Genomic DNA, 16,754 nt, shown 5'->3' with positions numbered 1-16,754 from the left:
GTGTGTGTGTGTGTGTGTGTGTGTGTGTGTGTGTGTGTGTGTGTGCGTGTGTGTGTGTGTGTGTGTTAAAAGAGGGGAACTAGAGGCAGGGGGGCTGGCAGACAAAAGTGAGAGAGGGGAGGGAGGAATGAGGAGGAGGAGGAGGAGGAAGGGGAGGCGGTGCTAAGGCAGACAGCAGGGAAGGAAAGCTGAGAAGAGGAACAGTGGAGTGAAGTGAGAAGAGAGAGGAGGAGAGGACAGGAAAATAAGGGGGCTTCCATTTGAAAGTCCTCGTGTAGGGGTATGAAGTCTAGGTGTGCTGCAGATGCAACGGCAGGAAGCTGGAGTGTTGTAGAAAAGAGGTAGACGACCGTGGGAAAGAAGGAGAAACAGGGAGAATTTGAGCCAACAGAGACTGGAGTGATTTTTTTCCTGAGCGAAACGAAGACAAGTGAAGGCAGCGATGCAGGGCTCTCATAGGGGTGAGTGTGGAGCAGGCAAGAGTGTGTGTGTTTGTCTGTGTGTCTGCATAAGTGTGTTTCTTCAATTCTCTAAAACCCAGACTCTCTTTACCTTGCCCTTAATCCCAGTTTGGCTTTGTCAAAATTAGGAAAAAAATGTGCCTAAGGAAACTTTGTATTCATGAGCAAGTCAGTGTGAAGCCACTTAAGAGGGTGTCAGTTGCCAAAATGCTAATAATGGAACGTGTGTAACGGAAAGAGTTGGAGACAAACGTTGCTTAGCAGGCCCATTCATGCACACATCCCCATATTAACAGGATTTGAAACTAGTTAAGGAATGTCAGAGATGTTTTCTTCAATATGGATAAACTGTTCTTTTAACTGGTCAGATAATAATCCCTTGAAAACCTGATTTCCTGTTATTTTGGCAGAGATTGAAGACAGCTGGATCGTTCAGTCAGCTGACATGAAGTTAGTTTCAAAAGTTGTTTCAACTGTAGCTGACCCTGCAGACTTTTGGCCTGCTCCAGCTAGGACAAACAGATTTGCTGGGATTTGTTGAGTTGGGATGATGAGTTTTTGGGGGTGTGTGAACCCAGGTTTTCTTAATCCCAACCCTGGGTAATCTGCTAATTTCAGGCAGCTGGGGTATTGATTTGAAACTTTAGCCTTTGGAAAAGCTGTCCCTCCCTCTGGACAGTTGGCTAAGAAGAAAGAGGAGGTGGAGGATGGTGTTTTTCAATCTGTCTGCGCACACACTCACATTCAAGATAAGAAAGAGCATGAGGCAGCAGATACATTTCTAACAGAGCAGACAATTAGGCTGCATCTCAGAAGTGTGACCCATACGAAACATGTTTTTATCCGGAAGGCTCAAAGAGAAATCTTTTTGATGACTAAGCACTTTGGGAGACACAGGCTGCAGTTGTTTCTCTTCTGTCTTGCCTTCGCGTGTAATTACAAGACTCCTCGTGTGCCCTGGGCCACATATTGTAGTTTCTCATCAAGTTTGTTATGGACATAAGAGTGACGTGTCAGCAGATATGTTTATAGTCAAGGCGGTTTGAGGGCCTTCTATTCACTCAACTTTTCAAAGTAGCTGTTTGACCGTGTCATGTTGAGGTTTCATTTAAGACAAGACTGTAATTACGTAGTCTTGATTTTGGCATGGTCATACATAGTGACGTTCCACTCCATAAACAAAGTGGCTTTAAATGGGCAGGTGTCAAGAAAGAAATGCTGACATTAAGTTTAATTCGAGGGGAGTGAGAGTGAGGGACAGATAGTCGAGAAGATCGGTGACCTCATCTGCTCTGATCAAAACAAATGAGGTAAATGTATGTCACGTGTTGCTGGTTACATACGTAACCCTTTCCAGCCATGTTGACTCAACCTTCCTGTGTGTGCAGATGTGTGTACAGCATTAAAGGAGGTAAAGTAGCTACATATAACCAGGAGAGAGTTCTTTTTTTACCTGTGATTTATCCTTTTTCTTTAAGGTCCCATAGCCTGGATTTGGTTGGTAAAACACATTTGTAAGGCTCGGCAAACAAAGGCTTACCTCCATCAATGAGGTTATATTTTCCTTCCTTTTCCTTTGGTTTGTGTGTCTGTATTTTGTCAGAAGGATTACTGAATAACTACTGACCTGATTGTCATGCAAATTATGAGATATTGCATTTTGCCTCACATCGTCTTTTGTGCCTCATTAGCACCAAACAGACACGTTAAAGGATTCAACTGGATTCAGATTCAATTTGACTTCCAACCCTGGCTATATTATTCTCCATTGATCTTGTTTGGTATTTATGTAAATCCTGGATTTTAGGAGCATAGTGGAACGCTGCAAGACGCCTGAAAGTGAGACACCGGGAGATTAGACGTCGGCCTGGCTTCTGTTCAGTTTGCTGAATGAGAGTTTTCCATACCAGTCTGCCCCCCTCCTCCATATTCCTCCAGTTTACAGCGACACGGACAGTGTGTCTAATACGTCTGCACATGTGCTTCTTTGCCATGTCAGATATTTTCTCAGATGAGTGGAAGTGAATTATACATCGAAGTTGGCACAGTTAAAGTGAGGCGTCGCTGCTTATGTAATAGCTTCTGTGAAACTCATTTGCCTGACTTGATGTATTTAGTATCACTGCCAGTGTGTTAGTATCTTTGTGTGTGTGTGTGTGTGTGTGTGTGTGTGTGTGTGTGTGTGTGTGTGTGTGTGTGTGTGTGTGTGTGTGTGTGTGTGTGTGTGTGTGTGTGTGTGTGTGTGTGTGTGTGTATGTGTGTATGTGTGTATGTGTGTGTGTGCGATACTCTGTGATTCCACACTAAGCTTTGACACGTTTTCTAAGCAGATATTGTGGCATACTTCTCCTCAACGAAGCCTAGTAGTAAAGTGCTCTCCTAAAAACCGAGACTCACTGCCCCCCTCCTTCTTATCCTCCCTCACATTGTGGGTCACATTGTCAGTCAAAGTGTTGTTGCCTTCAGTGTGAGATAACAGGCTCCTTCTGACTGCTCTCTGCCCTCAGTTTAACTGAAACAATGGCCTCTCACTGCTCATACAGCCAAAGCAGCAGGGGGGGAAGGAAGGGGAGTTTAGGAGGGAAAACTTAACTCTTCTCTCTACATTTGGTACAATGAGAAGTCAGGACAGTCTTCGACCCTGATTTTCCTAAATAAACTCTAGACAAAATGACCAGCAGTAATAAGAGCTCAGATCTGTCCCTGCGTATTGTACAAGTCAAAAAGTAAAAGCTGAACTGGTTCATTGATCCTGACAAACAGTAGTCCTCTGGCCAGACTAATCTCTGAGTCTCTACCGCTGGCATTCTTGGTATTTTCAGTGTCTGTGGGTCTGACCACTGACCGCCGCTGGATAACTGTCTGTGGCTGGAAAACCTCCTGGAAAATCCAACATTAGGAGCTGACCAAGAATGTCAGCCATATTTCCCTTTTTCACATACTGTTACCTCAATTTACTTCAATGCCAGCTGACTGTAAACCAGCACTCTCCAGCTCTAGCGCTGTGTCGGGCTGGGGATGGAAACTCTTCATGGATATGGGTAGATGAGACAGAATAAAAAATACTATCAAGTACTTAGAGCTAGAATCAAATTGTCAGATTCACAAACATTTTTACTTATTATTTGCTTTAGTTTTTCATGCAACTAGTGCAGACTCCAGGAAGTCTCTGCTCTCAGGCAAGAAATAATTCAGGCTAATGCAGCCCTATTAAATCACAACTTGTCCTTTTTCCACTTGGTTCTTTAACTAGGTTATTTACAAATAAGATAAAACAAGTTTTACAGGATCTTGTAGATGGACTTTTCTTACATTTGGAAAGACCCATGTTTCCTTTCTTCATGTGAAGTGGCAATCGTATTTTCTAATTCATTGGCAAGAAAGCAAATAACGTGTTCTTATTTCAAATGAGAGTATTCTTTGGAAAACACGTTGAAATACAATTTCCCAAAACCAAGTATTGGCACTTCAATGAAAGTCCGATATGCATGAAGCGTTGTCAAATTGTAAAGAGTTTTCCTGGACTGAATATTGATGCAACCTTCATTTAATTATTCCGATCGTGTCTCTGTGTAGAAACGAACATGATAATTAATTTCCAACTGGACCCATAAACAAGCATGTGATTCGCAGATTGGTTCCCTAAACGACTATAGTGTTTTCACAAGGCAGTGTCGCCTCTTTCATCATGTCATTGACGTCTACTGCATCCCATTTCAATAGATTGCTGGCTGCTCTCCCTGTCAACCCCCACAGGGACTTTGTGAGTTTGTCTGCAGTTATATGCTTGTGTGATAGAGGAAAAGAATCAAGGCTTCCTTCACCCCCTCTCCAGCAGCCTCTCAAGTCCGAATTGAGGCCAGATGCTTTGAGATGCTAAAGAGCCAAAACTGTCTGCTGTCAGACTGTCACACACGCACAAAACTAACTTACTCATTCACCTATACAGTCACTCTTTCTCTTTCTTCTTTGCTTCCCTTTCCTGCTTTTCCTGTCTCCCTATCTCATTTCGCCCTGTGCATGAAGAATGTGGGCCTCCGCTGCCATCGCAACGCTACCAAACAGAGGGAGAAGCTAACGGCAACAAGTTGGTTGTTAAAGAAGAAAAGGGGGAAAAAACTGGACTGTGGGAGGACCTGTTGCCAATTACTCCTGCACACTTTTTCACTTTTTCGAAACCCTTTTTCTTCGTATGCATCACCACTGAAAACCTGAACTCACAACTTTTGTTCAACTATGTTACTTTGCCAAAGATGACAATAGCTTGCTGGTTTGAGCGAAATACTCTTGGCAGTGAGGCAATGGGTTAATGAGGATTGAGTAGGTTTGCATGTATTCAGCAATCTCCAACACACACACACACACACACACACACACACACACACACACACACACACACACACACACACACACACACACACACACACACACACACAAAAGCCAAGCCATGTGGGGGTAGGTGACAGTGAGCGACCTCTCAGACAGACAGTCATTGTGTTGGAATGGAGGCATATTATAACCTCAGGTCTTCTGGCAAAACATTAAAAGACTTCAACTCAATTTACAGTGGAGTCGGCTGACTTCATTGCAATACCATTTTCTTGCCTGTTTGAAGTTTTATTGTGGACTTTCAGTGAGTGGATGCGTAACAATTATATGGGGGAGTAGATTAGGTGTGGAGTGATTGCCTCTCTGAGGTATTGTGTGTGTCAGTGTGTTGCTGCCTTGCCTGTACTTGTGGATTTTCTTTTGTTTCGTTGCCGTGCAGGATTATTGTGACTCACTAGCCTGTTGATTCCTCTCTACCTCAGTTTCTCTGACTTTCTCACCCACTTCATCCACTGGGATCACTGGTTTCAGGATTAATCAAGGCCACCCAGGCTCTGTTTATCTAAGTGGAATATTTCTACTGGTTTGAACAAGCTCTCAACTTCACACGGCTCGCTCAAAAATCCTGCTTTATTTTAACTGTTTGGGTGCCACTGGATATGCTCTTGTGATCAGTGAAACTCCACTGAGCAGTGACAGAAAGAGAAACGTTACACACAGACATATTTATGAATGGTTCGTATTATGGCTCGCATACTGATACTTTTGCCCCCGTCCATACAGTTCCTGCTCTGATCTGACAATCTTATACTTTCCACCTGTTGCTCTGGTCTTCACACTGGCTTTGACTTTGGTTAGTCACGCTGTGGTGTTGCTGTTAAAGAAGGGGCCGATGGAAATGTAGCTGCATACACCAGTGAACAGGAGGTTCGTAGGAGAGGGGGGATGGAAAAGGAAAGAGTGACTGGAGAGCGGTGGAGCAATAATCGAGCACAGGAGGTAGGGAAGAGAGGAAAGGGATATGGGTGAAAATAGTCAGGAACAGGAAAGAAGGATGAAAGATGAGGAAGGAGGTGAAGAACTGAAAAAACATGGCAGTACATTTGGAGGACGTCACCTTTACCAATAGCTGCACTCATCAATACTTTAATCATATTAACGGCCAAATGGCTTAATATAAACACTTTAGAACAATGGTTAGCACCAGACTTGGCTGGTATGTACATTCTCCAAGTTTTAACACAACTATCTACAACAAGTCTGCTGGATTTGCTCTAATGTAGATCCAAAACATGCGCTTTCTGGTTTACCTGGACTGAGGATGCTTTACTTTTACTTGTTTTACAGCAATAACTCACCACAGGCCCAAATGTAGATTTCATGTCTTTTCTTTGGTGCTCTTTGTCTCTTTTTGTTAAAATCCTTAAAAGAGAGGCAGACATGTGGAAAGAAGAGGATAAAAGAGGGAGATGGTTTAGAGAGGGACTGATGTCTGCCTTTACTTTTGATTTTCTCCTCAGGAGATCTTAAGGTGCTTAGACCTCAGTCTGGCAAAATAATGTCCAAACAGGATTATAAATGGTTTTCCCAAGAGCTCAGACCTCTTTGGAGCCTCTCTTTGAATACCTGGTATTGGAATTCCCTTTAAACCCCGACCATCACCCCCACCCAGCTGCCTTTGTATTCTTGCTTCTAAACCCACTTCTTTTTCTTCTGCCTTATTCCCGCTATTCTAACTTTTCTAACTGAGCCCAGCAGAGTCTCCGGAACAGCTCGGAGGTTGCCTGTAATTGTGAGGGGCGATCTGCTGCTGCAAAATAATGGGCTTCCTCTCCTGGGTAATACTGGCGTTATGAACAGACTTATCATAACGGGATTATTTCCCAGTCACAGAACCCCCCGCTGGATCTTGTTAGAGAGCTACCTGGGAACCTCTCTCGTCTGTCAGTGCTGCTTTTACTCATCCTGGGCCCGTTGGAGGAGGATGAACTCTCACAACCATTTGGTTTATTTCCAGTTCGAAGAAGTGAGGATGCGTTTAGGCTATTCGGCATCATTTATAGAGAAGTGGTTTTGGGTGTTAAATGGCCCTGGGTTGACCCTGCAATAGCTAGCTGCTTCACTATTGGAGTTTATTTTTGAACATCGAATCATATGCCTCGCTGACAGAAACACCTCATGAAAGACTATCAGAATAATTTCAGGCACTTGAGATGTTTTCTATTTTTAGTGACTGCGTCTGTTTATTCTCTGCTTGTCTTGCACTGCTGACAGCAGAGGAGGATGTGTGTAATGAGGAAGGTGGAGGAAGCGGTGAAGTGAAATGGAGGGAGGGTGAGAGTATTTTCACTTTGTCAGAGGAATGCAGCCAAGAAGGGGAGGATCAGAGCTTCAATAACCTTAAGAAACAACCAGTGAGCAACATCAGACGGGGAAATTAGCTTTTGGGATTTGTTGCCAGAGTAGCCAGAACAAAAACAGTCCCTTGGAGGTCACAGGGGTGGGAGGGCAAAATCAGAACAGCTCCCCTTGACCCATCAGGGGGTCACAGGGTTGGCTGAGGGGGGTCACGGTTGACGGTCTCAGAGGGTTGTTAATTCTATTATCCCTGCGTGAGAGGTCCTTGTCAGGCCTGGGAGTGAAGAAGAGGTGGGCACGGCAAGATAAAAGGTGAAAGGAGGTTGTGAGGCGTGATTATTTTGGCATGGGAAGAGATCACATACCACACATATCTTAATCTCCTTGAGTCTTGGATACTCATGAAGTCTGTTTCCTCTCTTTCACTCCCCCTCACTCCCTGTCACACACTCACAGGCATGCTCATAGTTTAGTCAATATATAATCAACTGGCAGGAATTGAACCACCCTGCTGACTGATCATTAACGAATAATTAAAACAGCCCTATATTCTCTTCTGTCAATTCCCATGTGGAGCAATATTAAACACTTTCATCAAGTTGCAAAGAGTTTTTGTTTAGAGTATACTGAGGTCCCAAGATCATTAGATTTTTTGTTTTGGAATGTGAAAGAGTTTGCATTATTTAGCTCAAACGACGCTGCCAACAAACTGCAATCTAATCATTTGATTAAATTTGGTTCTCAATGTTTTCCATAACTTTATATCATGAGAATATTTTCTACTCAGGACTTGCATGAATGATGTGCGCTTTTGATGCATCTTGGCTTTTTTATTGTGAGTGTGGATGTTCACGTATGTGCTCGTCGCTGTGTGTGTTAGTGTGTGTGTGCGTGACTGTCAGTCGTTATGATTGTGTTAGTTCTGGCAGACAGTGCGTAGACAGGCAAGGATTATTCCACTTGGCCAGACGGATTTGGGCTTGGCACGACACACTGAGTATATGTGTCCCATCTCTGTCTCGCAGGGAAACTAACACTGATAATACTATCTGCAAATGGAAGACTTAATCTGCAGCAACTTATCGTGTTCATAATATGTATCCATGTTTGTCTTCCTAAAAATAGGGCAGTGACCAAGTGAAGCAATTAATCCTATCTTCAAAGATTGTGTTTGATAGGCGTATGAGCACTGTGATCACAAAACTGTGAAGTGACTAGTTTTGAAATCGCTTTAAAAGTAATACACAGTTGATTGCTCACCGGGTTTCGGACAGGGACATTCAGGATACTGAGCGAGCAGGTGCAGATGGGGATGAGCATGACTGTCTGTCATCCCTAGTCTCTGCTAAATCCATCCCCTTTTTCCTATTCCTGCCTCGTTAATGACATTGAGCATTATCAGTGGCGTCACCAGAGACAAAGAGTGTATTTAATGAGGGGATGAGCTTTTAATGTGGGGGGGGCCCCCCCAGGAGAAATGTGTAAAACAAACATCGGTTAAGTGGCTGTAGATAATAAGTGTTGTGAGTGGCTGCAAGACTAAAGGCCACAAATATTGATTTAATCATTTTAGTTTGAGCTATTTAAGAATAATGATAAGATGATGAGCCCTATAACTCAGAAATCACCCACTTACCATATGAGCCTCATTTACATTCATAACACATGGATGAGATGTTAAGCACAAATCTCATGAGCGTCTGCCAGAACTGTGATAATGTTTCTGGTTTAGTTCAAGCATATTGTATCTACACTATGTCTAGTTTCCATTTAGCTGTTTCAGTTTTAGCGTGCTGGTATTGTGCATGCTGGTTTAGTTTCATGCTTACAAACAAACTTAAATCTTATTTGAGTCTTTGTTAACATGGTTGGAAACGGCTTTGTTGTCTTTGTTCTTTTGTCAGTAAAATGCATAATTAACACTTACTTTTCCAGCTTTTAGAATTAATGTTATATATCAGGTATCATTTAACATGTTCAGCACACTGGTATAGTGTGTTAGCATGCTGCATTTGTTTTTTTAAATACATAATCCGTTGGCAGTCATTAATGTAAAATAATCTCTTTCTCTCTCCGTCTCCTCAGTGTGTGTGGTGTGTCTGACGCCGTCGGGGTGCCATGGCTTTGGTACAGGCACTACCTGTGACCGTGACTGACCACCCCAATCCAGGTCTCGACGTCCAGCAGTGCCGGCCGCTATCATCCCATTCCCCTTCAGGCCCCTGCCCGGGTCCCTGTGGGCCCTTCAGCCCTGGGACAGCCATGGGTTCTGTCAGCAGCCTCATATCAGGCCGGACGTATCAGGAGAAACACTGCCGGGCTGCCAGCGAATTCACCACCAAGTCACGCCGATCCACGCCAGCGACCAGCTGCTTCCGGCTCCAAGATAACACGCTCCGCAGCGGGAGCTCCCTAGAGCATTTGCTGGTTATCAGCAACCAAACGCATCCCCAGGCCCAGGTCCTGCCACCACCGCTGCCCACCAAGAAGCAGCCCCGGCCTGGTAACTGTGCTGGGACAGGGGGAGGAACGGTTGCTGGGGCAGTAGGTGGTGGCCCTAATGGGAACTCTGGGTATGTGTGCGATGAGGTGGTGGTTGGAGACTGGAACGACAACCTGGTGCTTGCAGCTGTTAGTCCCTGTAGTGACTCTGAAGACCAAAAGGACAACAGGGCTGTGAATGGCAACATTGGAGGGCCTCCTCCCAAACTCATCCCAGTGTCCGGACAGTTAGAGAAGGTGAGAGGTGCAGACTGAATAGCTAGAGTGATAAATCGTCCAGGCATATTTATTTTTGCTTATTGCAGGTATACAGATTACACACTGTCCTCATGAAACACTTACACAGATGTGAGCATTCCTGCAGTATGTGCTGACATGTTTTTCCGCAGATTACGTCAGCTGTCTAATTGGCTATTTATTTTCATCGATCCAGAGGGAAGCTTAATCACTGGCCTGACAGGCTCGAATGGATCATTTGACAGCTACTCACCTTGCAGACACATCATGATCAATGTCAGAGATCGCTTACATTCACTGACGTATTTAGTGAACCCTGAGGAAGATCATTAAGAAGAAAAATACTTACCGAACATGTGCGGAGCTCTCACCAGCCTCAACCTCCACTCTTCACACTCCTCACTGTTTATCTGCCCTTTAATCTTATTTTCTCTGTCCTCTCCTTCTCGTGCCGGTCTCACTTTATCTTAGATTGTAAGACAATCATTAAGAAAATTGCTTAACGAAGCCTATGAATATCAATTAAACCAAAGTATGCGAATCAGAGCCTAGAGGGGTGACCTTCCAACATATCACTCTCCCCCTCTGTAATGAGTTTTATTCAGCCGTTGCTAATTAGCACAGCTTAGCTTTATCAATCACTAATTCTGTTTTTTATAATAATGTACTTTCAGAACATGGAGAAAGTGCTGATCCGTCCTACAGCGTTCAAACCTGTCATTCCCAAGAACCGTCACTCTGTGCACTACTTGTCACCACGGCCAGCACCCAGCAGTCTGTCGGAGAGCCAAGCCAGCCTCAACCTCCTGCTGCCCCTCGGGGGATCCAACAGCGCCGGTGGCACAAACGGCCTCGTAGTGAACAGCACTTCTAGCACTGAAGGGAAGCGCAACTCCTACAGCGGAGGACGAAATGCTCGGAGCAGCCAATCCTGTTCCATGTCAGATTCAGGAAGGAACTCCCTATCCAGCCTTCCAACTCACAGTAGCACAGGCTACAGTCTGGCCCCCAGCGAGGGCTCCAGCTCAGGGTCTGGCTCGGGGGGCCAGCTTGAGCCTGTGACAGGCCTTGGCCGGACCACCTCAGGTGGAAGTGGGAGCCACGGCCACACTAACTCAGACAGTGGACGCTCCTCATCCAGCAAAAGCACAGGCTCGGGGTCGCTAAGTGGGCGCGGGCAGCCCCTGTCGGACAGCGGGTCCTGTGGCCACTCACCGCCCCCTGTGGAGGGCTATGAGGCGGTGGTGAGGGAGCTGGAGGAGAAACTGAGGGAACGAGACCTGGAGCTGCAGCAGCTCCGGGAAAACCTGGATGAGAATGAAGCTGCCATCTGCCAGGTAACACACTCACCACTGACCAAACCTTTTTTTAACATACCAAGAAAGAAACATAATAAGATTTTGGTCAAAGATAAACATTGACCTAGGAACTCTATGTCTTTCGAACTGAAAGGTGTATGAGGAGAAGCAGCGTCGCTGTGAAAGAGAGATGGAGGAGCTGAGACAGAACTGTGCAGCAAAGATGAAGCAAGCCTCGCAGAAGGCCCAGAGGGCACAGCAGGTGCTACAGTTACAGGTATGCTGAGACAGAGATGTTCAAATTGTTACTCTGCAAGTCTTTTGGTTCAGATGTGAGTCTGTAGATTCTTACTTTGAGGGTGCATGTCTTTTTGTAGATCGACTTGTAATTCAGTTGTAAAATATCTATCTTTGTGTGTTTTCAGGTATTTCAACTACAGCAAGAGAAAAAGAAGCTGCAGGAGGACTTCTCCTCTCTGCTGCAGGACAGAGAGACGCTGGAAAGGAGATGTGCCTCCATCCAGAGGGAGCAGACCCAGCTGGGGCCACGTCTGGAAGAGACAAAGTGGGAGGTGAGTGAAAGGGTCAGGTCAGGGTGATTAAAGCCATTCAAGTTGCCCTGTGAACTGCAATGTCTTTCTTCAAGTCTGGTAGGGGATATTTCTTTGACATACTGATGATAGCATAAAACACCTCTAAAAGAAAGGTTAAAGAGTCAGAGGTGATACCTAGCATTTAAGCTTGAAGGTTTACATAGAAGGAGCATGCAGATCCAACATTTTTTAATGTACCATAACAGACAATTTTTTGTTTCAGCAATTTCCGCTCTCTCTCTAACTTGCCTTCTCTTGACTCTTCAGGTGTGTCAGAAGTCCGGAGAGATCTCCCTCCTGAAGCAGCAGCTGAAGGAGATTCAGTCTGAGCTCAGCCAGAAGGCCGGAGACATTGTGATGCTAAAGGCTCAGCTGAGAGAAGCCCGTTCTGAACTGCAAGCCAGCCAGGCTCGGTCCCACGAGGCCGGGATGGCCCTGAGGACGCGATCTCTGGAGCTAGAAGTCTGTGAGAATGAACTCCAGAGGCGCAAAAGCGAAGCTGAGCTGCTGCGGGAGAAAGCGGGCAGATTGGAAGAGGAGTCAGCACGCCTCCGGGACACTCTTTCCCTTCACAGCGGACACTCTCTTCCTGCAAATCTAAGCATGAAGGGGCAATGCATGAGCCTCTCCCTCCAGCAGGGAAGAGTTATGACAGGGAGGGGCGGTCCCAGTCCGTCTTTGTACCGGGATGCAGAGGACACTCATGTAGTATGGGGAGGGGAGAGTGATGAGGCAAAGGCACAGAGGCAGAATGCAGAAGCAGTGCTGGGATTCAGACAACAGGTACAAGATAACAATTTGCTTTCAAGATATGATCCATGGTTAACAATTCTGTTTGCTATTGTAGAAAAATAGTCAAAGTAAAAGCTAAACTGTGACTATTGTAATGTCCTCCAGCACCTTATGAGTGCAGTTTCTTACATTATTTTTTCCCCAGGTGGACAGGCTAAAGGCTGAACTCATGTATGAAAGGAGGACTAATGAGGAGCAGCTGTCACGGTTTGAGGATGAGAGGAGGGTGTGGCAGGAGGAGAAGGAAAAGGTGAAAAGGAGGATTCTCTTCTCATTTTCTTGGGGATTGAATCTTTGTCATTTTCATTCAGTCAAATGCCAACATAGCTTATTCTGATCCAGGCTACTGTTTTACTTACTTACTGTCCTTCCCTCTGCCCAGGTAATCCGCTACCAGAAACAGCTCCAGCAGAACTACATCCAGATGTACCGTAGGAACCGGGATCTCGAGCGAGTGATGAGGGAGCTGAGTCTGGAGCTGGAGAACAGGGACATGGAGGACTATGAGGTGCACAGTGGCAGCAACGACATCCACTTTGAGGAAATCACCGCCACTGAAATCTAAAACACACATTTATACTAATATGTGCACAGGTACATGGAAACACAACAAAAAAATCAGAGAAGGTAAAAGAAACATTGAACTCCAGGAAAAACACTGCACTATCTTCACCATGGCTTCACCTGGACCACTGACCACTCGTCCCTGTCAAAAGGGACATTTCCCAAAGGTGCATTCTTACTTCCTACCAACAGACAAGTACTCCAATAAATCCTTAGAAAGTGTCCCCTCGAGCGCTTAACAGGTTTATTCCACTACAAAGCCAGCACAAAGACTTATTTCCCTCTGTGGGAGCAAAAGCAGCGAAGAGAGCGTTTCTTCCTCAGACCACATTCAAATCAGGGTATTAAAAATCGTCGGGCACTTGAAGCAAAAAATGTCATACAGGCACAGCAGTTAAAGTGCAGTCGCACCTTTCTCTGTAGCACATACAGCTTAACACCCGGCCACCAGCATTCATGATATGATGCATCATGACACTAGTCCCATCAACGCCGCCGCTGCGAGAAATTAATGATTATTCCCTTACCCGTCCACACATCAACAACAACAACAACAGCTGCACTAGTCCTCCACGAGGCTCAGCACTGCAATTCATATTTACAATTAATAAAAGTTGTTTTTGTGCTCTAATTCCTCAGCAGGTGGGTATTTTCTAAAAGAATGTATTGTGACTGTTATCAATTCAGTGTAATGCAGTATGAATGGTCATCATCAAAGAATCTGCTCACCAAGGGAAACATGGTATTATTTTTGCACAATTATGGAGCTCTTTTGTTCTGAACTGTGGTTTTTGTGGAGCAAGACATCAGACTTCAACAAAACAAGTTTGGACATTCATATACAGAACGGACATCCTAATTTCTCAAAGCACCAAGGACACAGGAACCAAACGTTCAAAGGACGCTGCTCATGTTTGTAGACCACCAACACTCGTGCTGTTGCATGACTGCAAGCTCTGACATCAACATTTACATTTTACAATTATGTAGCATTAGGAGGTAGACTGTAGCATTGGAGATATTCTGCTGATTCTCCTCCTTCTTTCTATATCTGCCTTTTTCTCTGTGTGCGCTCACTTTCCCTCCATCTCTATCTCTATATCTGCTTCTCACTCTATTTTTGTAACAGCTGGGCAGTTGGTATCAGGAAACTAAAAATGGAGCATATTTTTCCGTTTGGTCGTGACGTCATTGAGAGATTTAAGGCATGCTTATTCAGAGTTTCCGTTTATTCTCCCTCATTCCCATTAGTGCTCTTTATTTAGCTTTTGGCAGCCCAAAGCTAAATAACACTTTTAAAGTCTTCCTAGTCTCCCCTAGACTATAATCTTCACTGACTGCTATATAGGTAGCAAGACTGGCATGCCTGCATGTCGTTGTTTGTTATATCAGATTTCAGAGGAAGCCGGTTCAGGTAGCGGTGAGATGTGAGTTTGCAGATGCAGTGGCTCCAGAGCTGACTGTCCTCAAGGCAGGTCGGCCTTTAAAGCCCTAAATATAAACCGGGGAGGAGTATGTTCACATTTGAAGCTGTTTTTTCACAGTATATGCAGGGCCGTGGGGAACACTGCTCATGGCGGGTCTCTACACGAATAAAAAAAGAGGGCTGAGAACTTTTATTTTACAAGGAGTCGATATCAAGGAATAGCCATTAAATGGAAATCTATATAATGGAGGAGATGTTGTATATTTTTTTATATATAGCACCTGAAGATATTTTGTTGTAGTACTGATATAAGTGTGGGTTTAATATACAAAACATAAAGACTATATATATATATATATATATATATAAATATCTATCACATCCAAATACAAATACTTCAAATGATGGATCAGTTATAAGTGGAGGCGGCAACATAGAAGGAGTGCACCTAATACTGTAATGCATGAAAATATGTTTACATGATATAATCTGTCTGACATTAACATACACTCTGAAGACCAAACTTTGCATCTGATATTGTTGGGAGCTTTTTTTAAGGTTCAGTTTTGGCTTGTCTCTCCATTTTGGTTGATCTTTCATTTGATCCTCAGTATCCTACAGTGTTGGGTTTTGTGCACGTCGTTAGTTTAAAAAAGCATGAGATGGGTCATTTTAAATGACTTGTTCATTAGGTTAGGGCCGTAGCAGATGCAAACTAGGACAGTATTCATTTTCCTTTACCTGGAAATTCTACCAAACCCCTTTCAGAAAGTGTAATCAGTAGGATTGTCAGACTATATTTTGCATGACCTTTCCACATTCACTGTGGTTTGAGAGAATTTGTAGATTATTAGGTCAACATAAAGCCATGAGAAGTTACCATGAATGGAACAAGTTGGGTTCGTCCAACCATTTTCAATTTGTCAACCAGACCTAGACTGTTACACACTCACCTTAAAGGCAGCAAAGAAACAGATTAACAACATAACACGTGATGCAAACCAACCAGACAAGTACTGTGTGCACCGTGGACTTCAATTATTTTTCTCACATCTCAGTTTCTCTTCATCGTTGCATAACCGTTTTTCCCTTGTAAATATGTAAAACACTAAATAGTATAACAGAGTGACATTGTCTTTTATTTAGACAAAATATCTATTTCAAATGTAGCCACTGTGACTAGACCAAAGCAACGTAACACATTTTCTCTTTTTGTGTCATTTTTCTCATCCTTTTGTGTGCATTTTTTTTAATGTTTACTTACATTGTGTCTTCAGTAATTCACAAAGTATCTAGTTGTCCATGTATATTTTTATGTGTACATTTCTTGTACAAATGACTGTTTTTTAATTAAAGAACAAGCTGTCACATGTAAGACTTACTGTTGAACTGCTTTTTTCTTACCTGAAACACATGAACTGAGCTGAGCAGTATTTTTTATGCACTTCTATTCTTTATGTAAAGTAAATGGAATTCAATTGCATGTCTGAATCAAAACATTTGACCTTTAGCTTTTTTAGCACATTTATATGGATTCCCCACTAGCCATCTACATAAGTAAGGCACTACGCACACTGTATTCCAGTTACCTAGCTGCCCATATCCCCTCTACCCGACTTTAATTTAAACCATGCCACTGGCCTTCATGTCCTGCATTTCTCACTGACATGTTTTTCCAACTCCTCCACATGTCTGCATAAGCTCAGTCCTCAGTGGGGTGTAATTAAGCCTCTAAAGTGGCGGATTGCTCCAGAGCACTAGCATTTTTGCCAGAGAAATACGGCACAAAAATACTGAGCAGCAATTCGTAATAATCCCCCCTGACATCCACTAAACCCAAACTATCACTTTTGACATAATACAGGGTTTTAATCTGTGTATAAATCTATAAATCTCATAACGCAGGCTGGGGTAATCTCTCTCTGGCAGGCCTGTGGGGCTGCAGGACGGAGATGTTCCAACTGGAAAACACAGACCACTGGCTCCACTATCAGACTTAGAGGTCACGGCAGGGTTGCCATGAGTCAAACAATGGCGCAATTTCAACCACAATGATCACAAAACTGTATTACTTAATGTTTGTCTAGTTGATGTGCAATGTATGCATTAAGTAAAATGATTGCTAAAAACACTAAATGTTATGAAAGTCGTTACATTTGCTGTGCACTTAATAACATTGTAGCAAAAGGGATCT

At 43.9% G+C, this 16,754-nt stretch overlaps 1 protein-coding gene across 1 annotated transcript; it reads left to right on the top strand.

Annotated features, from left to right (window-relative positions):
- The first annotated feature begins 219 nt into the window (after positions 1 to 219).
- Positions 220 to 15,935, top strand: lzts2a (leucine zipper, putative tumor suppressor 2a). Its single transcript, XM_063875211.1, has 8 exons — positions 220 to 461; positions 9,234 to 9,887; positions 10,562 to 11,224; positions 11,340 to 11,462; positions 11,611 to 11,757; positions 12,046 to 12,561; positions 12,716 to 12,820; positions 12,953 to 15,935. The coding sequence occupies exons 2-8, from the start codon at positions 9,267 to 9,269 to the stop codon at positions 13,133 to 13,135; spliced, it is 2,358 nt and encodes a 785-aa protein (XP_063731281.1). The 5' UTR covers positions 220 to 461; positions 9,234 to 9,266; the 3' UTR covers positions 13,136 to 15,935.
- Positions 15,936 to 16,754: the final 819 nt, after the last annotated feature.

Source organism: Eleginops maclovinus, chromosome 22 (assembly GCF_036324505.1).
Source record: "Eleginops maclovinus isolate JMC-PN-2008 ecotype Puerto Natales chromosome 22, JC_Emac_rtc_rv5, whole genome shotgun sequence".
NCBI lineage: Eukaryota > Metazoa > Chordata > Actinopteri > Perciformes > Eleginopidae > Eleginops > Eleginops maclovinus.
The sequence above is the reverse complement of the archived record's forward strand: the minus strand, read 5'-3'. Positions and strand labels throughout refer to the sequence as shown.

What these genes read in the sequence shown, in the direction of transcription:
- lzts2a (XM_063875211.1), top strand. Translation starts at nt 9,267, where the DNA reads ATGGCTTTGGTACAGGCACTACCTGTGACCGTGACTGACCACCCCAAT. An exon ending in TGTCCGGACAGTTAGAGAAG is followed by an intron (nt 9,888 to 10,561) that starts GTGAGAGGTGCA and finishes ATGTACTTTCAG; the next exon opens with AACATGGAGAAAGTGCTGAT. An exon ending in TGGAAGAGACAAAGTGGGAG is followed by an intron (nt 11,758 to 12,045) that starts GTGAGTGAAAGG and finishes TTGACTCTTCAG; the next exon opens with GTGTGTCAGAAGTCCGGAGA.